Raw genomic sequence first — 26,961 nt, 5'->3', positions numbered from 1 at the left:
CCAGGATGGAGACCAGAGGGGAGCATGGTGGGGCCCGCACCGGCTCCTACAGCGGGTGTGGACGGAGGAGACACTTAGGAAGAGGACTGGCAGCACATGTGGGCAGAAATGGCTGAAGAAGGAAGAGGGGCCTGTAAGCACCGGGTGTCAGGGACCTGTGGCAGTGTCACCCCAGGTCCAGGGGAAGAATGGTGGGCGGGGGTGACAGTAAGGGACACGGGGAACCACCGAGCCCAGGAGAAAGAAGCCACCACCATCACCCCAGGGCTTGGAGCAGTGCCTGGCACATAGTAGGTGCTCAGCAAATATTTGAAGAAACCCATGGGTCCAGGACTCAGGGCGGAGATTTGAGAGTCTCCGGGGCATGAGATGCTGACTCTGCAGTGACCCTCCCTGGTGGTCACGCCCTTTGGGGTCAAGATACCCGTTTCCATCTCTGTTCTTGCTGCACCACAGAGTTGCCATCTGGTAGCTAAAGGGGAATTTGGATTAGATGACGGGCTGGAGGAACCTGGGGCGAGAGGAAATGCCTGAGGATGTGGGGCCCTGACCCCTGGGCGGTCTTACCAACTTCCCTGTGTGAGCAGAGTCTCTTCTCCGTGCAGCAACAGTGTGTCCTTTCCTGACCAGGGGTATTTATGGTGATTCAAGAGAGCATCCGGCCCTATGCCTATGGGGACGCGGTGGGGGGTGTCTATAAATAACACCCCTTTTGTCCACCCCCACATTCAGAACCAGTGAGGAGCCAGATAAAAGATCAGAGCACCCACTCGCCCACTGATGGGCTGATTTTGGGAGTGCCGTTTGACCCTACAGCCGCAATGCAGTGCCCTATCGCCCCCGCTGAATTTGCTCCCCAGAACCGTAGGCCAACGTGGCTATAGGAAACGTTAAAATTGCACGCATAGCTTGCATGTTGTTTCTCCTGGACGGCGGGGTCTGGAGAACCAAGAGTGTGTGCTTTGTGAGAGCGCGGGCTGTAGAGTCACGTCCCGGGATCACTTCCCAGCTCTCTGTGACCTCTGCCGAGCCACTGAACCTCTCTGGGCCTCCCGGTTTTTGTAAGTGGTCGTCGCTTTTCTTCTAGACCTCAGATTAAAGTTTGCAAACTCTGGGGTAAGACCCTGAGGCCGGGTTGTTTCCTGAGCTGGGTTGTGCCTTGATGGGTCCTTCTGTGGGACTTGGGGGTGTTCTCGCCAATAGGGTGGTGCCTCGGGCCACCTCCTTTTCTTCCTTTGGCCCAACAGAGCAAAGTGTTTCTTCTTGATGGAGACAAAGACACCTGCTGATCGCTGAATGTGAGCGGAGGCGCAGGTGGATGGCTTTCCCAGACTGGCAGCTCATTCCCTGTGGGTAGTTAGACCCCCAGATGGCAGGCGGCATGCCTCTGCTTTGCTGTCCTCCACCCCTCCCTGCCCCTTCTCCCCAAACTCCTCCCCGTCTGCTTACGCGTGATTTAGTCTTCCCTGACACTTGGCAGTTCACTCATCTGTCTAACGTCGCCCCTTCTGTTTTGGCCTCTGAACCCATAAATAGTTCCCAGGCAAAGTCCCCATCTGCATTGTGACGATTTGCTCTGTATTCCTTTTCCCCGACCTACGGCCTCGTCTGCACAGTCGCTAACTATGGAAGAGCGCCATCCAAGAAAAGGAATCTTTCGTTACAGCTCGAACCGTGTAGCCGCAGCTGTTGGCGGATGTGGCTGCCAGCGTGAGGCTCGGGGGCGATGCTTTTAGCGACAGCAAATGCCGCCCGGGCTGCGGTATCATCCCGGCAAGGTCCTGGCTCTGGGACAAGGAAAAGGAGGAAGGCCTGACTCCAGCTCTCCCGAGAGGTGGAACACAGCATGACGCGGTGTAATCCTGCTCTAAAGCCGAGTGTGTACCCAGCGCCAGGGCCGGAGGGAGGGAGGCCACGGGTCTTCCTGGGAGGGTGTCACCCAGGAGGACGTGGGGCTTGCCTGGTGACAGGGGAGGAAATGCGTGGCCCGTGGGCAGGCGTCTCTGCTAGCTGACCTATTCACTTGAAGCAGGGACCCAATGAGTGCATTCCAGCATGAAGTACTGGGACGCCCTCCCTCCACCCCAGGCCACCTCTCTGGACAAAAAAAAAAGGCACCTGATATACCAGGCTCCCAGGCTGGTGGCACTTAATCATGACTGTGGCCTTCAGGCCATGTGTTTAACCTCTCTGAGCCTCAGCTTCCTGGCCTGTAAAATGAGGATAACGGAGTTGCCATGATGATTAAAAATAGAGACTGGCACACAGTAGGCACTTAATAAGTGGTCGATATTATTATTGCTATTGTTATTATTATTCTGAAACCTTGAAAACTGTACCCCTCCATTATTAATCAGGAGGCTTAAAGCCCATGGTTCCTAAAGCCAGGAATTTGGGAGAAGGGGGCAGAACAATCAGAATAGCAATCAGATTCCAGAGAGCACCATAATCAAACTCTGGGGAGCACCCAAATTAATACTGGCTCACAGCACAATGATGTACCTTCCCTGGACCTCAGTTTCCTCATCTATGCAGTGAGAGAGTTTGGACCAGACCTGTCTCTAAGGGCCCTTCCTTTCTGGCTTTCAATGGTTCTCAGTCCAGTGGGAGGGGCTTTTGGGTGTGGTTGAGTCTCCAGTCTGAGCAAATTTGGGATGTGGGATAGAACTCAGTAAAAAGACAAAAGACATTGCAGTACTTTTTCATCTTAAAATTCTTAAGATGAAATTACTAGGAAATTGCTCCTTATGCCTACTGCAACCAGCAAAGATGGCCATGACTCACATCCAGGGCTGCCATGGACAGTTGCACAGCTTGTGCACTGTCCAAAAGTGCCTCATTGGTGGGAGATGAACTCCAGCTGGTGTTCTGCCTGTCAGGTTGTACAGTTTAGGGCAGGGCTACAGCCACCTGGAAGAGAAGGCACCTTTCTGCTCCCTTGCCAGATCCTATAACAGAGCATTAGGGGCATTTGGAAGCAGCCCCCTGTTTGGACCCCTGCCCATGACTGGCAGTTCCTCCCTGTTCCTTTCCCTGTCAGCCTCCCTGCAGCTCATGCCCCTCCTCTCACAGACCCGTGGTTGATGGAGGAGATGTGGTGGGGGTTGGGAGGGGAGCTAAGGAAGGATGATCTTACACTGAGAAGCTTCGGGGCTCAGAGGGGCTGGAAGTTTCACAGAGGGAGGCTCAGGCGAGCTTGTAAATAGACAATCAAGGGGCTCCAGGGCCAGCCAATGAGCCAGAGGCCAAGGTGTCTACCTGGACCGTCGGTACCAGGCAAGGAGAGAGAAAGGAAACTGTCTCCAGCACATTTTCAAATTGTCATCCTCTCCAGGTCCCTGAGCCCTAACTCGCCCCTCCTGGGCTCCCTCCCCAGCCCTTCGGACCTCTGTGTTCCCTCTGGTGCAGGGGCCGCTGCTAGCCCTCACTCAGCACCTCTGCAGGGTACCACTCTGACCTCTGCACGAGGAGCCAGAGGGCCAAGTAGGGCCTCGGTTACTCTTATCATCACGTGGCGGTTTCAGGAAGCAAGACTCTGAGAGTAAGGGCTTTGGTCTCTGGGCATGTGGCCGATGGAACCGGGAGCCCATGCCTGGTCGGTACCGTTCCCGCGTGGGCTTTGCCTGGAGCGGGAACGAGGGTGTCCACCACTCGTGCTTGGATCTGTGCCCGCCCAGAGAGCACAGCCCACCTGCTGCCCAGCGTGGGACTCTCTGTGCTCCCTCCTGGCCGCTTCTCCTTCCGCTGGGACCAGCGATCCCACAAACCCTAGTCTGGCAGCACCCTTCCTTCGGGCAGGGAGATGGCTGTTCTCCCATTTCACAGGACAGGCAGCTGCTGCAGGAGCTTCTGGAAACAAGTGGGTGCCAGAGCTGGGCCTGGACCCACAGGGTCCCCCGGACTCCGGAGAAACTGCTACTCTCCCCACTTTCACCCCTGGGAGCAGGGGCAGTAGTTTTCATCTACTGCAGAAAATCGAGCCTTTGGACAGGCCCGATGAGAGTAGCAAAGAGGCCTTTTCCCACCTGAGCCACAAACTGCCCAGGTGGCGGTTCCCATGGCAACCGTGCTGCTGGGCCGCCAGAAGGTAACTGCGGCCTTCCAAGCTGGGAAGGAGCCTCGAGGGGTGGGAGGCATGAGGACCAGCGGGCCTGGCTGCACCTGCCAGGCCTGCCGACGTCTGTCCCTCCTGCTCCCCAGTTGCGAACCATTCCCCAGCCTGTCGTCACAGTGGCTTTTTATTCTCAGGTTCTGCGCCTGTGGCCTTTCCTGTCGGGGACCCAGCTTGAGCGATGTCCTATGGCCAGACCATTGGCAAATTCCCTGTCATCCTTCTACCTGTGAGGCTGCCTCTCAATTTCTATATCCACCTACCCTTTTTATCAAGATGATGAGCACAATAAATATTTGTGGAGAAATGAATACGTTATGAAAATGTCCTAGCTAAAGAGGAACTCTGAGCCCTTCAAAACAAAACAGCAAACAACTTGAGTACAGAATGAGCAAAGAGGGGTGCCTGGGTGGCTCAGTCGGTCAAGCATCAGACTTCAGCTCAGGTCATGATCTCACGGTTCGTGAGTTCAAGCCCCGCGTCAGGCTCTGTGCTGACAGCTCAGAGCCTGGAGCCTGTTTTGGATTCTGTGTCTCCCTCTCTCTCTGACCCTCCCCCACTCACGCTGTCTCTCTCTCTCTCTCTCTCTCTCTCTCTCTCTCTCTCTCTCTCAAAAATAAATAAACACTGAAAATTTTTTTTAAAAATCTACTGGGGCACCTGGGTGGCTCAATCGGTTAAGCATCCGACTTTGGCTCAGATCACGATCTCGTGGTCTGTGAGTTCCAGACCGCGTCGGGCTCTGTGCTGACAGCTCGGAGCCTGGAGCCTGCTTCAGATTCTGGGTCTTCCCCTCTCTCTGCCCCTCCCCTGCTCACACTCTGTCTCTCTCTCTTTCTCAAAAATAAACATTTTTTTTAAAAGGCTAGAGAAAAATGTAGACTCTTTATAGTTTCTCTGCTTACTGAGGTCATATGTGCTCATTATAAAACTCCCAGAAAAACACAATCTAGGCAGTGAAATTTAGTCTACTCCTTCTTTTTTTAATGTAGTGGCTTTATTGAAAGATAGCCATATAATATATTTAGTTCACACAATTCGCCCACTTAGGGGGCTCCTTTAGCGGCTTTTGGTTCGGAGTGGTGTATCCCCACTCTAGTGAGTGTGAGGACATTTTATCGCCTCCAAAAAGAAGCCCCATGTTGCCCAATGTGTTTGTACTTAATGCTACTGAACTGCACCCCTAAAATAGTTAAAATGCTAAATTGTGTGTTTTTGTAGCTCAGCACGATTTTTAAAAAAATGAAAACCATATCATCTCCCTACCTCTCCTCCCTCCCCCACCCCCAAGCCCTAAGCAGCCACTCACCTACTTTTGTCTCTATAAATTTGGTCCACTCTCGATTCCAGCCCCGGAGGGCCTGGTCAGCCCGGCTGTCCCTTTCAGAGTCCTCCTGGGTGCCCAACACGGTGTCAGGTGCAGGGCAGGTGATGAGGAAAGTTAAGACCTGTTCCTGCTCTCAGGGGGTCCACAGTCTCACGACCTCACATCACAATGTGAGCGTATGTATGACGTTTCCCTGATGGGAAAATGTGGGGTTTGCATAGTCCCTCCCGTGTGCAGCTTTCCCTGGGGGAGGTCGGAACACTCGGGAAAGGTTTTGGGCCGGAAGATAGACATAGAGCTGAATCCTGAAGGTGGCGAAGGGCAAAGATTGCAAACCGTAAGAGACTTTTAAATACAGAGAACAAGCTGAGGGTGGAAGGGAGTGGAGGGGCGGGGCGGGGTGGGGGGGAGGGGAGCAGGGAAAATGGGTGAAGGGCATTGGGGAGGGCATTGTTGGGATGAGCACTGGGTGTTTTATGTAAGTGATGAATCATGGGAATCTAATCCCGAAGCCAAGAGCACACTGTATATACTGTATGTTAGCTAACTTGACAATAAATTATAATAATAATTTTTTAAAAAGATGGATTCTCATGCATAGAGCAACAGCACGAGCAAAGGCCCAGGGGTAGGAATATGGACGGTGTTGACAGGATAAAGTGAGGAAAATGGGCCCCCCAAGGGACAGGTTTTCTTTTGAGGAGCCATACGAAATAATGCCAAGCAGAGCCACAGAAACCCTTCTACCTCCATGACTGGCTTACTGGTTTAAAGTTACGGTTTAGTAATCCTGTATTGTCACTGACTGAGCGTGCTGTGCACCATTCTAGCGGCTTCTGGGAATGAGCATTGCTTATGAGTGGGTTCATTAGTGTCCTAGGACCGTTGTGCTATTTGTGGTCCTAAAACAACACAGGTTTATTTTCTCGCAGTTCTGGAGGTCAGAAATCAACAGTCAACGTGTTCGTTGTTTCTGCAGATCAGGGAGAATCTGTTCCATGCCTCTCTTCTAGCTTCTGGTGAAAACTAGCACTCTCTGGTGTTGCTTGACTCATAGAGGCCTTGCTCTAATCTCTGCCTGCATCGTTATGTGGCCTTCTCCTCTCTGCGTTTGTGTCCCACGTCTTTACGCATTTTTGTAAGGACACCATTCATGGGATTTAGGGTTCACCCCAATCCAGTCTGACTGCATGTTAACTTGATTATACCTACATAGACCCTATTTCCAAATCAGGGTCAGGGCCTCAACATATCCTTTTGGGGGACACAATTCAACCCATAACAGGTGGATACTTTATTATCCCTGTTTTATAGCTGAAGAAACCAAGGCACAGAGAGGGTAAGCAACAGAGTGACGGAGGCATGTTCACATTTGGGCAGGTGGGCCCGGGCGCCCACACACGAGGCACCAGGCCGGTACAGCACAGAACTCTGGACGGTCCTGGAAGCTAAGCCCAGCCAACATTAGGATCGTCGAACGCTTACCCATTTGCATTAGCCCGTGCTCCAGGATGATGTGAAGCTGTCTGTCGGGACTCCCTCAGGTCTGAGGTGTCCCTTTGGACTCCTGCGGGGGAGAGCGATGAGCCATCCAAAGTGTCCCGAGGCCTCTATTCCTCCGGGGTCTCCCTCCCAGATAGACATTTAATGCACATAGTGATCTCCCAAATTGCGTGCCACACACTGTGCTGGGTCCTGGGGGAGAGGAGACTCAGATTTGGGCCACACCCTGGCCCTGGCATGCAGGAGCTCCCCCAGGGGTGTCCGTGGTGTGAAGGGATGCTGTCCCCGCAGAAGAGGGAGTGGCTGACTTTATCTTAAAAGTTTCAAGTGTGTCCTGCAAAGGTCAGACATGTCCCCGTGTCCCCGTGGCTAGGGACAGCTACTAACTGTTGAGTACGCGCACCAGGTACGCTAGGCTTTCTGCATGCATCACTACTAGCCTCCCCTTGAGGGATTCGCAAGGAAGTCTTTACTTCCCCGCTTGATAGACGGAGCTCTCTCTACCTCTTGAGGCTACAGGCTGTCTTTTTTGGCCCGGGGCTCCCTTGGCCTGTCGCTTCTTGAAAGAGTCGGTGATGCCCCAAATGCCAGCACTAGGTGGCGCTGTGGCCCGCCCCAACTGCTACTGATTCACAAAGGGTGGCAGTTCCAGGGATGGATGTTTCTGACTAAGTCATTTGTATGCACCTTCCAAGCACCACTGGCACTTTAATCTACTTAGTATTTTTTCTTGGGTCGCCTGGGCGGCTCAGTCAGTTGGACTCAGACCATGATCTCATGGCTAGTGAGTTTGAGCCCTGTGTCGGGCTCTGTGCTAATAGCTCAGAGCCCAAAGCCTGCTTTGGATTTTGTGTCTCTGTCTCTCTCTGTCTCTCTTTCTCAGAAATACATAAACATTTAAAAAAATTCTACTTAGCGTTTTTCTTTAAACTCCCTTTTAAAGTGTCTATGGGAAACCATTATTTCTTTGCCATAAATAGATGATGAGTGTAACTTCTTTTTAAAAATCCTGTTAACCATTTAGAACAGTGTCTAGTACGTTGAAAGAAGGCAAATATAAAAATAAAGCTATTCGGAGGCGCCTGTGTGTCTCAGTTAGTTAAGCATCCAGCTTTGGCTCAGGTCATGATCTCGCAGTTTGTGAGTTCGAGCCCCGCGTCGGGCTCTGTGCTGACAGCTCGGAACCTGGAGCCTGCTTCGGATTCTGTGTCTCCTTCTCTCTCTGCCCCTCCCCCACTTGTGCTCTGTCTCTCTCTATCAAAAATAAATAAATGTGAAAAAAATAAAAAATAAAATGATACCAAGCTATTGGAACAAAACATGTTGGTTCGTGTGTGCCCGTGTCGCAGAGCACAATGCAGTGAAATGCTGTCCTAGGCTTTGAAAACAGAACAGCCTCCTGTCATCTAGATGTATGGTTGGAAGGGCTCCTTCCTTTTGCAGGTGGTGGCCCTGACCCATGGTTGGAGCCAGGCCTGGGACCCAGGTCCTGACTTCCCCTCCACCACACAGATGGGAGAAGAACCTTAGGAAATTGGAGCTGAAGTGTGACCCTCTGTTTCTTGGTATCTCTGGTGCCTGAGAAAGTTCACTGTGGGGGATCTCCAACACAGGGAGCATCACCTGTTGGGCATATGGAGCCCTGGGATGACAGTCAGGGGTCGTGAACTTGCATGACAGCCAAGATGGGCAGTGGACTTCGACCAAATGGCTTAGCTTCTCTGGGCCCCTTGTCCTGAGAACCCAAAGCAGGGTTCTTTGGTCGGTCCCCTTTGGGTTCCAAAGTGGGGTCGGTCCACCCCCACTTACCTTCAGGCACATCCCAGCACCGTGCCCCTCCAAGGAGCCATATCCACCTTGGGATGGCATCTTGGGCAAGTGCTTTGATCCCTTTTTGTTGTCGGAGCTGGGAAATACCAGGGTCACCCTCACTCTTGGATTACCCATATAGCCAAATTGAGTAAGGTTCTAACAGGCCCAAGGGTTCTTGGGTGAAAGGCCAGTGGCCCTGGTCCTGCCCTCCTGCACCTCCTGGAGACCCAGACAGAACTGGGCAACTTGCCCCCTGCTGGCCCCTCCCAGTTCCTTGTCAGATTGAGATGACCCTCATCAATTCAATGTTTAATTCTGCTTTTACGATCTAGAGTCTCCTGTGTCATTTTGCCCCAAATGATGACTGTATATCAAAGATAACCAGCTGCTGTAATAGTCCCCTGAAATCTCAGTGGATTAACACCACAGAAGTTCAGTCCCCACTTGCCTACAGTCTGGTTAGGAGCCGATGTGTATGAGGCTGCAGGATGCCAGGCACTGTGGTTGGCACTGGGACCCCCTGTGAAGGCGGCAGGTATGGCCCCAACCCTCAGGGAGTCTCCTTCCGCCTGGCAGGGACACTCATCCAGAGCTTCTGTCATCTCTCCTCAGTACTGTACCTGGAAGGCTCGGTTCTTGTGTTTGAGGACATCTTCAGACTGATCGCGTTCTACTGTGTCAGTAGGTGAGTAGATCTGGCCCTACAGAAGGGCATCTGGTTGCAACCGGCATTCGTGCACCCTTGGGTGGCGGTGAGGGTCACAGGGGAGCCCCCAGAGGGAAGGAAAGGTTCGGCCCAGAGGAGGCACAGAGAGGGGACGGTCCCCGGCTTTGCCCTGGTAACCATGAGGGAGGTGTTGGCTCTGATGCTATCTTAGTCTGGCCGGTAAGGGCCCCTCCCTCGTCACCACCTGCCCCCTGGCTCACAGCCCCTTACCCCAACTTCCTGTGCTCCAGCTTCCAGGACAGCCTGGAGTCCCATGAGGACCTGACCCGCCCTGTTGCAGGGGTTATAGATGTCACTTCCTGTGGGGACAACAGGAAGGGCTGATACCCCTCAGTGGGACAGAGCCTGTGATTATTAAGTAGCTGCTGGGTGGGGTGAGTGACTGATCACCACCCTCAGAGCTGCTCTGTTTCCTCAGAACTGGCTGCAGGCCAATAGGGATGTAAAAAGGTATTTTGGTGTCATAATGGCTGAAGCTCCAGGCCCTTGACGAGGGCTGGGCAGGATGCCTTGGGCTCCAGGGCTCCAGGCTCGCTTCTCCATGCGTCCAAGAGACCATCCTTGCTGCGTCCCGTGAAAACCATGCTCAACCCAGTACGCCCTTCCCACCTGCGGGAACCCTCCTGGGCTGCGATGGGCAGAAAAACGTGATGCTGGGTGATAGCAGCCGCTGACAGCCAGCACCTGTTGAGGGCTCTCCGGTACCCAGCACTGTGCTAAGAGTTTTTATATCCATTACCTTTGTAAGTCTTGCGAACAGTTCCCTGAGGGAAGTTCCCATTTCACAGATGTGGAAGCTGAGGCTGAGAGAAGTAACTTGTTCAGGTCACATGGGTGGTAAATGGCGGCATGGAGATTGAAAGTAGGTAAATCTCCAAGGTCTATGATCTTTGCTACAACCGCCCCCGCCCCCCGCACTGTGTGCCTCTCACAATAATTTCAATGATCTGGCATGTTCTTTCCGAGGCAGAGCGGCAGAGGCCCCCTGGCCCTCCATATGTTATGACCTGCCGAGCTCTCAGGGAGCTTTCTTGTTCTGAGAAGTTCCTGTCTTAGGAGAGAGTGCCCAGCATGGCGTTTGGTGCTTGGAATGAATAAATGAACAATGACATCATTGCAGAGCCCAGAACTTGCACTCGTCTCTTCGTCTCTCTGAGGCTCAACTTCCTCTTCTGTAAAATGGGAATGCTCATACCCGCTGACACATGCCAGAGAAAGAAAGCGGATAAAGGAGCCACCCAGCAGCTAGTAGGCGTTCTGGTTCTGTTTCCGTGGGTTGGGCCCTGGGAGGGCGTGCTGGAGTAGTGACTTTGTGTCCAGAGAGATCTGGAGCCATGGTCACCAAGCGCACGCTGTCACCTGCCGACCTTTCCGCCTCTGGCTGCTGTTTCTCTGCGTTCCAGAAAAACAGGTGCCCGTTTGCCCACCCTCAGCTGCTCAGGGAACCCACGAGATCACAGGGCACAGAGCCCGTATGTCTCGAAGTCAACATTACCGTATTTGGTGTCAGCACCAAGGCCGTATGTGAGGAGTGAGATGCTGTGGGAGGAAGAGCCCCAGGCCAGGAGCTGGAGACCCGTTACCTCGCTGTCATCCGGCCTCCCCTAGCTGTGGATGCCTTAGCTCTCAAGGGGATGGTCGCCAAGATGGCAGAGCATAGAGCCAGCACTTTCCTTGGGAGCACACGCTCCCCCCTCCCTGTCCCCATGCGGGAAGACACGGGCCCTGCTTCAGAGTGCTCACCCTAACGTCCCGGGCTGGATGGTCGTCTGGTGTGAGGGCTCTAGAGAGCCTTCCCAGACCTGCCTGGGTTTTGCAGTTGCCCAGGAAGCTGGTTAAAAATACAGACTCCTGAGGGCACCTGGGTGGCTCAGTCAGTTAAGCATCCGACTTCAGCTCAGGTCATGATCTCACAGTTCGTGAGTTCGAGCCCTGCGTCAGGCTCTGTGCTGACAGCTGGGAACCTGGAGCCTGCTTTGGATTCTGTGTCTCCCTCTCCCTCTGCCCTTCCCCCTGCCTCTCTCTCTCTGTCTCTCAAATAAACAGGACAAAAATTTTTAAAACAATACCGACTCCTGGAGTCTACCCCAGAGATTCTGACCCAGCGGGTCTGGGGTGGGGCGCAGTCATAGCTTAGCTGGGGCTCTCCTAGAGGCATGCATACAGGTGATGCTAAAGGACTTGCCCCCAAGGAGAGAGCAGCAGCGGGAGGGGGAGCTAGGACGCGGGAGGGAGAGGAGTCCAGCAGAGGTGAGATTGCAGGGGCCATCCCAGCCTCAGCAGGATCCCAAGGGCGGCTCTGGAGCAGAAGAGAGACCTCAGCGTTGTCCACCTTAAAGCCAGCGGGGCTAGGCTTTCGTACCCACCAAGCCACCCGACCAGCCCCCATGACAGAGGCATTTGTGGCTCTCCGCAGGGTCAGTGGGGCAGGCAGTGAGGCTCCAGCATTCAGGACAACCCTCTGAGGGTCACAGGGGCCAGTCCCCGGGAGCAGACCCCACTGAGGCTGGGCGATGGGTGGGCAGGGCTGGTAAGAGGCGTCCGTGGGTCAGGCTGGGGCAGCAGCAGACTGAGCAAACTGGCTCCCATTGATTGACCAGGCATCTGTGTAGAGTCAGGTTTGGTCTGCGCTCTGCCCACAGAGTTCTTTCTAACCCCTACAGCTGGCTTGTGGGGAGGTGTTCTCATCTACGGACCCACTTCAGAGGCTGATGCCCCCTGCCCCCAAGTTGTGCTAAGAATCAGACACAAAGTTCCTTGTAAGGGGCCTGCCAGAGGGCCTGGCGTGACGTAAACACTCCAGGGGCCATCACGGGTGTTCTTACAGCTGTTACAGACAAGGAAACTGAGGCTGGGGCCGTCGCCCGCTCAGGTCACACAGCTCAGTCCTGAGCCGATTTGAACCCAAGCTTATCTGGACCCCCAAACCCCAGCTGCTTCTTCCCGGCACACGATGCAGGGCCTGGGGCCTAGAGAGTGCATGTGCTGTTCCCCTGCAGCCCTCCCCTTCCACGGGTGGGAGGGTCCAGGCCTTCCTGTGGAACAGGTGACACTGGAGACCAAGCAAGGAAGAGCAAGGAGAGAATTCTAGGTAGAGGACACCGCACGGCGGGGAAGACTGGCGGTGGGAAGCTTGGGAACGGCTGTGTGGGAGAGCTGGACACGTGGGTGGGGATGAGATGGAAGGCCTCGAACGCCAAGCCCGGGAGCTGTGGGGACATCCTTCCTCGGCTGCTGTGAGCCCCACCGCTGCTCCCAGTCGGGCCGCTCTCTAGCACACCTGCGTGGCCGCAGCAGATGGCAGAGGGGAGGAGGGGAGAGGGGAGACCAGCCCAGGGCCACCGCAGCCACGCAGTGCCTGCGGGGAGGCCCCTGCCCCAGCGCCGGCTGGAGGAACTGAGAGGGGTGGGGGGGACAGCCACTGCAGAAGGGAGTCAGGGAACAGAGGAGCCAGGGGGGCGCTGGGGCTGCTCTCCTGGGCAACAGGGCCGTGAACACATTGGATCTTTTCTGGAGCACTGACTGTGCTCCAGGCACTCTACCAAGCCCCTTACAAGGACCGCGAGGACAAATCCTTAGCGCACCCAGGGGCCAGGCATCTAGCCTCGTGGAGTCGGTGCCGTTAGCTGAAATGAGGAAGGAAGGGTGGAGACCCTCGGGCCTGACTACACAATGTTGTGACTAAGCTACCACCCTCCTTTCCCACGGGGGCAGGGTGGTAGGCCGATCCTCTTTGCCTCTGAAGAAAGCTGTTTCTGGCGTTGCCTTCCCAGCTTCCTCAGGAGCCGTGGTCTTACCTGGGGGTGGTGCCCGTGAGCGGCGGAGAGGGAAGGAGCCCGACCACGCTGGGAAGCACCCATGACCTGTGCTTTTAGGAGGAGGAATGAAACACACAAGCCCTCACTAGGTGCTGGCATGCACTGCCGGCATTTTCTATGCCCCGGCTCATTGAATTCTCAAAACAAGCCCGTGGGAGGGCATCGTGTCCCCTCCGTCAGACCGGGAAGCTGAGAAGGAAATGACACCCAGCCAGGACTGGCAGAGCTAGGGGTTTCGCAGGGTCTGTCGAAGTTCATGCTGGTTTTCACCTTCTCCCTCTCTCTCACTTGGAAAGTTTACCAAAGTAGGGTGCCTGGGTGGCTCAGTCAGTTAAGCGTCTGACTCTTGATTTCGGCTCAGGTCACGATCTTGTGGCTCGTGAGACCATCGAGCCCCATGTTGGGCTCTGTGCTGACAGTGCAGAGCCTGCTTAGGATTCTCTCTCTCTCTCTCTCTCTCTCTCTCTCTCTCTCTCTCTACCTTTCCCCAACTTGCACTTTCTCTCTCTCTCTCTCTCTCTCTCTCTCTCTCTCTCTCTCTCAAATAAATAAATAAACAAACAAAAATGTTTTAGGGGTGCCTGGGTGGCTCAGTCGGTGAAGCGTCCAACTTCGGCTTAGGTCATGAATCTCACGGTTTTTGAGTTCGAGCCCCGCGTCGGGCTCTGTGCTGACAGCTCGGAGCCTGGAGCCTGCTTTGGATTCTGTGTCTCCCTCTCTCTCTCTGCCCCTCTCCCACTCGCATGTGCTCCCTCTCAAAAATAAATAAAACATTAAAAAAATTAAAACAAAATTTTTTTAATAAAAAATTTACCAAAATAAGATCATGTTTTTCCCCCTACAGTGATGAACTTTCAAAACCACAAAAGTCACCCAAGGGCTCTCAGGGATGGAGCTGGGGGTGCCATGGGGGCATTGAGGGGACACATATTGTTCCCACAAGCCAGGACATTCCATGGAAATAAGCATTCCCCAGGTCACCCCAAGGCTTTACAGGAACTGGGCAGGGTTGCCCAGCCCTCAGGGGAAGAGAAAATTAGCATTAATGAGATAGTATACTCATTATGTGTGTTTTTGGTATGTGGTGTTTTTCCATCCTGTTTATTTTTTTTTATTTTATTTTTTATTTTTTAAAATTTACATCCAAATTAGCATATAGTGAAACAATGATTTCAGGAGTAGACTCCTTAATGCCCCTTACCTGTTTAGCCCATCCCGCCTCCCACAAGCCCTCCAGCCACCCTCAGTTTGTTCTCCATATTTATGAGCCTCTTCTGTTTTGTCTCCCTCCCTGTTTTTATTTCAATCCTGTTTATACTCCCATTATAATGGGAGTATAGTATAACACGAAAATATATTTGGTTTGGTCTTTGTCCCCGTTCCCAACACAAAGCTCCTAAAACCCTTGGGATTGCCTGAGTGACAGGGTGTCTTTTGTTAGTCATCATGAGCCCCTTTTAGTGATACCTGAGTTTGTGCCAAGAGCTGACATAGGCAGGACCCCCAGGGAGCCTCAGGATGGGCTGGTCACCAGGAAGACAGAGTGTTCAGAGGGCTGGGACTTGCAGCCCCACCCACCCACCTCCCACTTGCTGAACACACTGAGGTGCCAGGAGGGTGGCGCGCCCAGAGAGGCATCCAAGTTCAGCGCCCCTTCCTCCGTACCTTGCCTATGCACCTCTTTGGGCTGTTCCTGAGTTGCATCCTTTATAATAAACTGGTAAATGTAAGGAAAGCATTTCCCTGAGTTCTGTGCACCATTCTGGCAAATGGTCAAACCTGAGGAGGGGGCTGTGGGAACCTGCAAGTTATAGCCAGTCAGTCGGGAAGTGCAGGTGGTCCGGGACTTGCAACAGGCTTCTGAAGGTGGGGCGGAGTCCCTTACCTGTGGGGGCTACACTACTTCTAAGTAATTAGCACCAGAATGGAATTAACTCGTGGGACACCCTGTTGGTGTGTGGAAAATTGCAAAATTGGTGGTTAGTGTTAGAAAACACCCTGGAGGGGATCATAAAATTGATCTAGTGGATCAGGACTGCTCTCCTTTTAAAGGAAAATTTAGGGGCATCTGGGTGGCTCAGTCAGTTGAGCGACCGACTTCGGCTCAGGTCATGATCTCACAGTTTGTGAGTTCGAGCCCCGCGTCGGACTCTGTGTTGACAGCTCGGAGCCTGGAGCCTGCTTCAGATTCTGTGTCTCCCTCTCTCTCTGCCCCTCCCCTACTCATGCTCTGTCTCTCTCTGTCTCAGAAATAAATAAACATTAAAAAAAAATTAAAGGAAAATTTAAATGAGACTGGGAAATATCAGAATGTGTCTCACATAAGTTGGATAAGTCTTGTTTTGCTAAACTCTTGCTTTAGTTATGTGTGTGTATGAGTGTGTGTGAGGGAGAGAGCGTGTGCGTGGGGATATACACTGCTTCGAGATGCCAAATGTGTTTCTTACTGGCGGTCATGGTCAAAACGTTCAAAAACCACTGAGTAGAATAGAGGCCTTTAGGGAGGGGCATCTCCTACCCTGGGAGGTACACAGGCTGACCCACCCACGTGTGGGGGGACATGTTGGAACATTCATGCTTATTCCATTGGAGCATTATTCCATTTTTCAAATTTCCGTTTTTGTGAATGCTTTTTAAGGGACTTAATGGTCCGTTATATAAGGAATGTATACGTACACATACACACAACCGGAGAGGTGCTCGATTTTTATTTGTATGGATAGCTTTTGTTTTGGGGGCTGTGATTCCCATCCCAGGCTGTGTCCATCAGGATCCCCTTGAGAGCTGGTGAAAAATATGGATTCTTGGGGGCCCCGGGTGGCTCAGTTGGTTAAGCGTCTGACTCTTGACTTCAGCTCAGGTCATGATCTCAGGGTGACTGGGATGAACCCCACACTGGGCTCTGCACTGACAGCACAGAGCCTGCTTGGGATTCTCTCTGTCCCTCTCTCTCTCTCTCTCTCTCTCTCTGCCCCTCCCCTGCTCATGAGCCTGCACACACTCTCTCTCACTCTGTCTCTTGTGTGTGTGTGTGTGTGTGTGTGTGTGTGTGTGTGGATTCCTAGCCCACCCCCAGACCTGACCCTGGGAGCCCATGCACGTAGATCTGAGGATCTGCATTTTTAGCAGCCCTCCCATGGGATTCTGATCCAGAGTTAAGTAATACAAAGGTATTAATACCTACCCACATGCTGTGATACAGTCATCATCATCATCATCATCATCATCATCGTCGTCGTCGTCGTAATAGTAATAATATCATGTGACACAAAGCCTGCAAACACCCAGCTCAGTACCTGGCACATAATAGTCACTCAACAAACACTCTATCCTGTGGGTGCTTTGCCTTGGATCAGAAGAGGCAGCCCCTGGGTGAAGTGTTGAATTGGATGAAGTGTCAGGGAGTGGGGACAGATGAAGTCCTTGAACAACACTGGGTCATGGAGAAGGAGGGGGTCCATGGTACAGCCTCAAAGGATGTGTAGAATCTAAGTAGACGTGTTCGGGGGGAAGAGGGGGCCTTCCCTCTATGCAAAGCTCAGAGGTGCGGCATAGCAAAGCATGCTCCCTACAGGAAAATGAGCATGCCCTTTTGGGAGGCAGCCAGGAGGCCCCTGAGTGCAAGAGAAGGGTCTGTGGTGCAGAAGCGAGGAGCTGGCGGGAGAGGCAGGGGGCAGAGCCAAGGCCAGGGAAGGCCGTGGACGCAGGGGTCCCAGGCTGGGGGTGGTCTGCAGCCACCATGACGGCATCTTGAGCAGCACACAGAGAAGGGGGGGTGAGGGGGCATAGGAGAGTGTCCTGGTGGCGGGGGGTGGGCACCAAATGAGCTGAGGGACTCTGCAGGCCATTACGACATACACAGTGACCGAGGAGCCGCTGGAAACCCTGCTGGCAGGCCAGAGAGCCAACTGGGTAAACTGAGGCAACACAGGGATGAATTGCGCCATCCTTCAAAGTTAGAGATTGGGATAGTGGTGGCCTGAGTTGGGGATGAGCACTGAGGGTGCAGCCTGGGTCTAGGCCCGGCCTGCCCGGAGGGGCCGACTGGTAACCTTCACAGGGGAAGCCTGACTATGAGCTCACTGCCCATCTCAGCGTGGACCCACAATGGTTAGCAGCAGGCAGGAAGGCGTGGGTCACTACCCAGAATATCACCAGTAGAGGAAACTTCCTGGGCTTCCCACAGGAAAACCAGGGAGAAGCCGTGACCCACCCCCCTCAACTCCCAAGCACAGTCTCCCATTTCTCCGGGTCCCTCAGTGCTGGCACAGGACTAGAGCCGACTGGTGGCTCCCTCAGCCACAGGGCTCAGCTCCTGGGCCCCCAGGGAAGCTTCCAGTCTGCATGGAGACCCATCAGCCATCAGGGTTGCTTCCTTTATGGGCTGTGGGGCCAGGGAATGGGCACATGGGTCCCTCTCCCCCACATGACCTCCGACCTTTCCTGTCTCCACAGAGATTTGCTGCCCTTCACGCTGAGGCTGCCCCAGGCCATCCTTGAGGCCCACAGCTTCACAGACCTCGAGACCATCTCCAACCTGGGCCTGGGTAAGTCCCCGCCGAGGTTCAGGCCAGGTGGCAGGGCTTCTGGAAATGGGGCCTCAGGACTGCTGCTCACCTGTGCACGGGGGCAGCCCCTTCGGCTGAGGCCAAGCTGGATGCTGAGTCCCACCCAGCTCCCGTGGGACCACCCCTCCCCCTCCCCTGGCTGCTGAGCCCCCGTAGCCCGCAGACTCTCCCAGTTTCCAAAGTGGCACCTTTTACAGCTACCCAGAAGGTCTGATGCGCAGCCTTATTGGGTCTGGGGGAGCCGGGGCCAGTCAGGACCAGCACAGGCTGACCCGCAGTCAGGACGTGGCTCTGGGAAAGGCTGAGCCAAACTCCCAGGCCTTTGTCCGCTGACCAGAGCTGGGCACCAGCCCTGCCGCACCCCCCTGGCCTCCCCCGCTGCGCCAGAAAGAACAGCAGGAACGTGACTCTGAGCTGAATGTGGGATGGGTAACAGGTTTGTAACTCACACAGCCCAAGTGGCATAATGACATCCAAGCACAACCTCTCCACTGCCCCTCACCTGCACCCCATGGCCTTCACAGTAGGTTTGCGGCAAGCAGTCAGGGGCCAGTCCGAGGCCAAGTCAGCAGGGCAAGTGAGCCGCACGGGCTGCATCTGGAGAGGTTTACTTCTGACGGGAGGGGTCTGCCTGCTCCAGCCCTCGGCCCCACAGTGGGGTTCAGGCCGTGCCGTGTGCGGGTCTCGGCCTACAAGCGACCAGTGTTGTGGCTGGACCGGCCCTTGTGGTTCTTATTACGTTTGCAAGACACCCTTCAGCAACAACCATCAGGAGACTTTGAAAAAAAATAAAGGTTTATTAAGAGACTCTCTTAAAGATAGAGAACAAATTGAGGGTTGATGAAAGGAGGGGGCGGGGATGGGCTAGATGGGTGATGGGTACTAAGGACAGCCCTTGTTGGGATGAACGCTGGATGTTGTATGGAAGTGATGAAACACTGAATTCTCCTCCTGAAACCAATATTGCTCTGTACGGTAACTAGCTAGACTTTAAATACAAATTTGAAAAGAAGATTGGGGCGCCCGGGTGGCGCAGTCGGTTAAGCGGCCGACTTCGGCTCAGGTCACGATCTCGCGGTCCGCGAGTTCGAGCCCCGCGTCGGGCTCTGTGCTGATGGCTCAGAGCCCGGAGCCCGTTTCCGATTCTGTGTCTCCCTCTCTCTCTCTCTGCCCCTCCCCTGTTCATGCTCTGCGTCTCTCTGTCTCAAAAATAAATAAACATTAAAAAAATTTTTTTTTAATGTGAGAAGAAGAAAAAGAAAGGTTTATTGCTTACAAGACCTAGAAACTACATAGCACCCCGGGGGCCCCACAGTGAGGTCATGGGGAGAAAGCACATGTGGGCCAGGGGTTCTGCTTTTTTGGAGGTTGACAGTGGAAACCTAGGGTTTCACAGGCTCACTCTTAATTGGTGACTTTAAAACATGAGGGGGGATGGGGCGCCTGGGTGATTCAGTCAAGGTTAAGCTTCGGACTCTTGATTTCAGCTCAGGTCATGATCCCAGGGTCACGGGATGGAGCCCCACTCCCACTCTGGGTGTGGAGCCTGCTTGAGATCCTGTCTCTCCCCCTGCCCCTTACCTGCTTATGCATGCATGGGTGTGTGAGCTCTCTCTCTCGCGCGCGCGCGCGCGCGCTCTCTCTCTCTTTCAAACAAACTATGAGAGGGAAATTTAATATGCACGAAGAGAGAAAATAAAAGTGGCCCAAATGGTCAGCTGTCTAAATCAACCAAGATCTCTAGAACAAAGGAGCCTCAGTGGAGGAGGGCAGCCTGGCTGTTATCTAGTCTTGTGACTGGCGACGTGTTTATTCAAAATACCGTTGAAGGATGCCTCTTTGGAATGGATACCTCAGCAATTAAAGCTTAAGGCAGGCACTTAGATTGTGAAAAGAAAAAAAAAAAAAAACTAGTAGGGATTACACCACAGGCAGGTGTCCAGGGGCTCCCCAAAGGTTTTGCTCACCTGGAGGAACATGGCTGCCCCCGCTAAACCCTAGACACACACTGTGTTTAAGAGAATCTTCTCCCCTGGGTAGAGGCACATTCCTTTCCGGAAGTCCATTCCAGGACTTCTGTCCTGGGAGTGCTGGACCTCAGGCACCTTAAGGAAGTGGAGAAGAGAGGTTGCCGTCTGGGAGGACAGTGGCATTTCAGATTCGTCTGTCAGCACCTGCTTCCCTGAGAAGCGGATTGAAATGGAACCCGGGTGTGCGGCAGACTGGGAACTGGAGGGTTCTGGTCAGACCTGGCGCCCCCTAGAGGCTGTAATGCAAAGCAAGGCCTCCAGAATCACTTTTCCCTGTGGCCAAGGAAGGGTTAACTTTTCAGGCCGTGCCCAGAATGGACAGAGACCCAGAGCCCAAAGTGCACATGCCTTCATAGGCCAGAGGTGCCTCTGAGATGGGCAGCTGTAGGCCTCCCGACCTTCACCAGTAACGACGATACCAAATACGCAGGGAGCAGCTTTGCCAAGAGCCCGGATGCGCCGGGCATTGTGCCCCCAGCATCTCATTATTCCAGGCAAGGCATTCTCATGACAAAGACCTGAAGCCCCCTCAAACTGGCAGAGATGAAAGGGGACTCCGTGAAGGGACACTGAGGAGTCTCCGAGAAACAGAGCAAAAGGCCAGCCAGGCTTTGCGGGCAGCAGCAGCTGCCTCGCTGGCTTCCTCCCTAACCGCGCGTCCCTGCTCCCCGACAACACCCCCTGCCTCCCCCGGGCCGGGCTCTGGTGCCAGCCTCACGCCACCCGCTGACCTTGCAGTTGGAAGAAGTTGTGAGGCTGTGTGTTTCCTCCTGTCACCAAGTGTCTGCAATGTAATTTTTTTGGCATTCTACTCACTTTTTACACGGTGAGTAGAATGTGATAAAAATCCAATTCCCAGCAAAGCCCTGGTGCTCAGGCAGGGGTGATGTTGCCAAGACAGAGATATTTATTTGCAGGGTCAGCACCACGTGGTGGCCCAGAGCGGGTGCTTGTTGCTCACGAACTGATGTAAGAGAGTCCAGGTTTGGCCTTGGAAAGGCTGGCGTTTAATAGGAAGCCAGGCTGCAGAGGGGTTGTCTTGGGGCCGCAAAGCTGACATGGGGATGAAACTGCATGCAGTTGATTCTTAGCACAAGGGGAACCTAGAGCAAGTACTTAATGGCAACCAGGGGTCAGATTTGTAGAGGTTCTCAGACACGCTTGCAATCTATATATGCTTAATATATTTTTTAAAGTGTATTTATTTATTTTGAGAGAGAGAGAGAGAGAGCACAAGTTGGGCAGGGACAGAGAGAGAGAGTGGAGGAGTGAGAGAATCCCAAGCAGGCTCCGAGCTGCCAGTGCAGAGCCCGACACGGGGCTCAAACTCACGAACTGCAAGATCATGACCTGAGCTGAAGTCTGATGCTTAACCGACTGAGCCACCCAGGAACCCGCTATGCTTAACATTTTTAAAATATGTTCAGAGAAAGCACATGTTCTATAGCTCTCCCAAATTTGCATGTAATTTGCTTTTTCCTTTACATTATACAATGTGAAATTTCCTAGTTATTAAAAATTCAGTGAAAAGTCATGTGTGAATGACTGTCCAACAGCCTATCTTGGGGATGCCACAAAAACAGTGATTTGCTAAACTCAGAGGACTTTCAGGCTGTTTCCATGACATCTGGACTGCTTTGCTGCATTTACTCATCCCCTCTCTGCCCTGCCACGAGTCCGCCCCCCCCCCCCCCCCCCCCCCCGGCCACGCCCAAGGGTGAAACCTTCATCATCTTTGCCCTCAGAGCCTACAGCCCAGGACCCGGCCTGGCCTGGCCCAGCCCCTCTGAGGATCGCAGGAGTGGGCACCTGGTGAGAGGCGTCCCCGGCCGAGCTGTAGGATGCTACAGGGCCGGCAAAGCACCTGCCTCCGTCTGCAGCAGCCCAGAGGCCGTGAAGATACGGGTGCTCAGGGGATCTCCGGCCGCTGAGCCAGGGCTTGGCAGGATGCCAGTGGGCACAAGCGCCCCCAGCTTTGCCAACCACTGGCATTGCACGACAGTGTTCCGGTTCTCCTCTGGCCTTGGCATTCTGCAGGCTACAGAGAAAGTTACCTACTTCCCTTTTTTTTTCCAGCATAGAGGCCTGTGCTGCTGCTGTGGTTCCCTAACAGGCCCCCAGACCCTAAGATATAGATCCTCAGGTCCCAGCTTCCCCCCACCCCCAGAGTGGCCTTGGCTCTGAGGCCTCTGCTCTGCCAGAGCGTAGCCACCAGGCCTAGCTTAGGGGCAGGGGAGCAGTCCTTAGTCACCCAGGCCCGGGGCCCTTCGTTCTGAACCCCAATGTCTGTTCCTGCCAGAATCTACATCTGAGTGGTGGAAAATGTGTCCTTTTTTTTTTTTTTTCTTCCGTGCATCATGGACCCACCTTGCTATGCGGAGGCAGGCTGTCGACCTGAGTCGTGACAGATAGTATGAGTTTGCCAGGTGGAGAGGGTAGGAAAAGAATTCCAAGCAGAGGGAACAGCATTAGCCAAGACCTTAAGGTGGGGCAGCCCGTGACACATTCAGGAAGAAGCGAGTGGGTGAAGTTGGAAAAGATGCACAGTGCCAGGTCCCATAGGCCTCGAATGCCGGCCTGAAGGGCTGGCAGTGAGTTCTTCAGAGAACTCGGTTAATGTCTGACTCTTGATTTCTGCTCAGGTCATGATCTCCCGGTTAGGGGGATGGAGTCCCACATTGGGCTCCGCACTGACAGCACAGAGCCTGCTTGGGATTCTCTCTCTCCCTCTTTCTCTGCCCCTCCCCTCCCTGCCCATTCACGCGCTCTCGCTCTCGCTCTCTCGCTCTCTCTCTCAAAATAAACCAACATTAAAAAAAAAAGTAAAGGGTCGGCAGTGATTCTGAACAAAGAGCAACCAAGCCCAGCATGGTGTCCCAAGGAGGAAAATGGATGGGGCTGTGGGCAGGCTATGGCCACGATCTAAGACACCAATGATGAGAACGTCCAGGCATCGGTGACAGTTGTGTTCACCATCTAGCCTATGACTACCGTCTTCACCCAAAGGAAGGTCTTCAGAGAACTTGGTGGTGGGCATCAGGGACCTCAGCTCACATGTGGGGCGGCTGCCAGTTCACCCTTGAGCCAGACTGGCTTCTCTTTGCTGGGAATTCTTCCAGAAGAGATGACTCTCTACTGGTCCTGTGTAGTCAGGGCTCGGCGCTTCCGATGCTCGCCTCTCGGGGCCAGAACATCTGTGTACTTGGTGTGAAGCACCCCGGGGGAGCGGATCAGTCACGGCGAGGTCAGTAGCTGCCCAAGAGAGCCAAGTGCAGGGCCCAGACGGTCGTGAGGAGCATCCCACCCCGGACGTGAGAGAGCCCAGAGGCTCCCGTCCACCCCGGGCACCCCATGTCCTCAGGCAGTGGCTGTGATGTACGCAGGGCTTGGCAAATGGGGAACGGTCACGTGAAAGCCTGTCGCCCTTGTTACCGTGGAGACAGCTGGCCGCGACACTCAGGATGCCCGACACGGGGTCTCTGCCCGGGACGGGGCTGAACCGGGAGCCCCGCTCTCCTTCCTGATGCACACACTCGCTTTCAGTCAGTGTCCCGGCAGCCCCATCGTCCTGCCAGCCATCTTGTGGTGGCCTCTTTCTTTCGCCCTCAAGAGGCTGTTGTGTTCTTACCACATCGCCAGTTCTGGGGTGCACACCACCCTATCACTCTGACCCCGGGAAGTGTCGCAAGTTCCTACGAAGGAAGGCACATACCACGGGGGGTGAGCACGCAGGCTTCAGAACTAGCCTGACCCGGTTCAAATCCCAGTTCCTCCACTCACCAACCTGTGACCTTGGGCAGTTGTTGAATCTCTCTGGGTCTCTCATCTTCGTGTGATATGGGGACAATATTAGGACTCACACCAGAGGCCTGTGGTCAGGCATCAGTGGGATGATCCGTGTAAAGCAAGTGGCCCACACAGCCAGAACCCAAGACATGTTTGCACCTGTTATTGTTCTTGATGTTATTTTTGGTACTTTTCTTACCGATGAATCCCTCCCAGAAGGTAAGAGCTCTAGGACGGGAGGCTGGAGGCCTGGCCCCATCGTTAACAAGGGACGGTGCACTATCAGTGTCTAACATTAACAGGCTGAAAAAAATTTTTTTTTGAAAAGAGTGGGGGCGCCTGGGTGGCTCAGTCGGTTGAGCATCCGACTTCAGCTCAGGTCAGGATCTCACCGTGTGTGAGTTCGAGCCCCACATCAGGCTCCCTGCTGTCAGCACAGAGGCTGCTTCGGATCCTGTCCCCCTCTCTCTCTCCCCCTCGTCCGCTTTCTCTCTCTCTCAAAAATAAACAGACTAGAGTCCCCGCTGTTATCCAGGAGGAGCAGCTTGAGTGAGTCCAGCGTGGCCTGCAGACCATCTGAGATTGTGCTCAAAACATTGTGCCCCTGTGCCCTTTTTTGAAGGATGCCAAGCTTCTCTCAGATTCTCCACAGGGCTTGGTACCCAAGAACTCCTGAGCTTGCCAACCCCCCGTGCCCTTTCAGCCGGGACGTTCCAAGCCCGTTACCCAGAACAAGCCTGGCGTGGACCAACCACATCTGGATCGGGCCGGGCCTGCGTTGGTGGTCACGGCCGTGGGCTGTCCGTGAGGGGTGGGTCAGGAGAGAGGCATGTGCTGGAAGCCAGCCAGCAGTGGAGGATCCCCTGCTTTCTGACCCACCCCCTTCACCACACACACACACACACATACACACACACACGCAAATGCAGGGTGTGGGCCATTTTCCTATTTTAACACGGAGATTGACAGAAGCATTCTGCAGTGGGCCGGTGTCCCCCATTTGGATGGTCAGGTCTGAGTTCACAGGCCACGGTGTGTGCTTCGTTCTCCCTGTGCACAACCAACCGCGGTGGCCGGGACAGGCCCAAAGCCCCTTCCCTGTGGGGACCTCCGTTCTAAAGATGACCAGGCAGAGGCCTGGTAAGGTCACGTCACCTGCCCCAGGGCACCCAGCTGGTCGGCTGCAGACCTCCTTGCCTTCTGTCCCCCCACCCATGCCTGCACCCTGATCCATCGGTGCCCTCCGTGGGGGGCTGTCTCACTCCAAGGGGCAGAACTGGAGCCCTGCCTGCCACCGCCGTGTCCCGGCCCCACCCCAGCAGCGCCTGGGAGGATCAAGCCGGGCTTCCCCTCTCGAGGCAGGAAGTGGTGGGAGAGGTTTAAAACAGCCCAGGAGGGGAAACAGCCATCGGAGCAGTGAAGCAAATGCTGTGACCGGCCCTGCCCCCCCACCCCGCCCACTGACGCCATCGGGCAGGTAGGGGGCCCGGCCTTGGGACTGACCAGCCTCTCCCTCTCTCGTTTCTGCAGGCTTCTGGGACTCCTCGCTGAACCCCCGGCGAGGAGGTGGGAGCCCAGCGGAGCCCCCGAGAGAACCAGCCCCCGGAGCACCGCCAGCCTCCAGCCTCAAGTCCAGCGCCCATTACGAAAACTGCTCATGTGAAATCGAGCTGTCCGTAGGAAATGACCGCCTGTGGTTTGTGAATCCTATTTTCATCGAGGACTGCGGTGGCGGTGCCCTGCCTGCCGACCAGCCACCCCCTGAGAGCTGTCCCTCACGCCCGTTGCCTCCCACCTCCAAGTGGGCCCCTCGCCGCCCAGCACCCCCTCCCCCGGCACCCCCTCTCCATCCCTCCGGCCCCCTCCGGCCTCCTCCAGCCCCTGCTCCTGCTCCTGCTCTGGCCTGTCCTTTGCCCGCTTCCCCCCTGGTGGCTGCTCCCCCGCCTCCAGAGCCCCTTCCTCCCACACCCCCAGCCTCTGCCCCCCACCCTGCACCCCATGCCCCAGGCCCCCCAGACCCTCCAAGCCAGCCACCCATGGCAGCCTGTGAGAGATCTCCACGCCCTCCCACAGGCCTGGGCCCCCTCAGGGAGGAAGAGGTGAAGCCAGGGCCGCCCCCTAGCCCCTTGCCGCAGACCCCTGCCCCTCCGACACCCGTGAAGAAGAACCTCCCGGCGGCTCCTCCCAGACGCCGCGTCTCTGAGAAGGTCTCCCTGGAGGACCAGAGTGCAGGGAAGGCGGACAGGGGGATGGCAGCAGAGGGGGACCAGCTGGGTCTTTGTAGGGCATCCACACTCAGCCTGCCTCCCCGGGGGACTTCAGACAGTCCTGGGGAGCGGCCTCCGAGGACCAAAGAGCAAGGTCAGGAAGCGGTGGCCAAGGCCAGTGATCCGGGCAGCATGCCAGAGCCGCCGAGGAAGATCCGGCAACCCCCAGTCCCACCCCCCAGGAGGAGACGGATCTCCCAGCAGCTGGCCTTGGGCCTCGCGAGCCCCTCGGAGAGCACGGAGCCTCCCACGAAGGAGGAAGCCCCTGAGAAACGCACATCCGGTCCGTCCAGAGGAGGCCAAAGCCCCGACGCCCAGGCCAGGACTCAGAGCCCGCATGCCCAGGCCGGTGCCCGACCCCAGAGCTCTCCAGAGTTCAAGGGCTCCCTGGCCTCGCTCGCGGACAGTTTGGGAGTGCCCGCCTCGGCCACAGACCAGGACTCCTACTCCACCAGCAGCACGGAGGAGGAGCTAGAACACTTCAGCAGCTCCGGCGGGAAGAAGAAGCCCTCGGCCGTCCTGGGCAAGGCACGCCACCGCCTCAGCTTCGCGAGCTTCACCAATGTCTTCCACGCCTTCCTCTCCAACAACCGCAAGCTGTACAAGAAGGTGGTGGAGCTGGCCCAGGACAAGGCCTCGTACTTCGGAAACCTGGTGCAAGACTACAAAGTTTACAGCCTGGAGATGATGGCACGCCAGACCTCCAGCACGGAGATGCTGCAGGAGATCCGCACCATGATGACCCAGCTCAAGAGCTACCTGTTGCAGAGCACCGAGCTCAAGGCCCTGGTGGACCCCACCCTGCACTCCGAGGAGGAGCTAGGTCAGTCCCGGGCAGGGGGGGCCGGGCGCGGGCAGCAGGGAGGGCCGATTCCAAACAATCCACCCTTTCCGTGAACGAACCCCTCTGCCGTTCCAAGTTCTGCCCTTGGGCCAGGTGGACGGTGGGAGAACCCCAGCCGCATACGAGGCCGGCGGGACCTCCCCGCGCCCCCTGCCCGCCCAGGTGCTC

General features: G+C 55.1%; 1 protein-coding gene across 2 annotated transcripts in view; it reads left to right on the top strand.

Annotated features, from left to right (window-relative positions):
• Positions 1–26,961, top strand: part of RIN3 (Ras and Rab interactor 3) — a 123,008-nt gene that overhangs the window by 69,212 nt on the left and 26,835 nt on the right. For both annotated transcript variants that reach the window (XM_049612278.1, XM_049612277.1), the window contains exons 4-6: positions 9,366–9,438; positions 17,754–17,845; positions 25,213–26,772. In XM_049612278.1, the coding sequence (XP_049468235.1) occupies positions 9,366–9,438; positions 17,754–17,845; positions 25,213–26,772 (1,725 nt within the window). The remainder of the gene's footprint in view (positions 1–9,365; positions 9,439–17,753; positions 17,846–25,212; positions 26,773–26,961) is intronic.

Source organism: Panthera uncia (assembly GCF_023721935.1).
Source record: "Panthera uncia isolate 11264 chromosome B3 unlocalized genomic scaffold, Puncia_PCG_1.0 HiC_scaffold_1, whole genome shotgun sequence".
NCBI lineage: Eukaryota > Metazoa > Chordata > Mammalia > Carnivora > Felidae > Panthera > Panthera uncia.
This window is presented reverse-complemented; position numbering and strand designations above follow the sequence as displayed.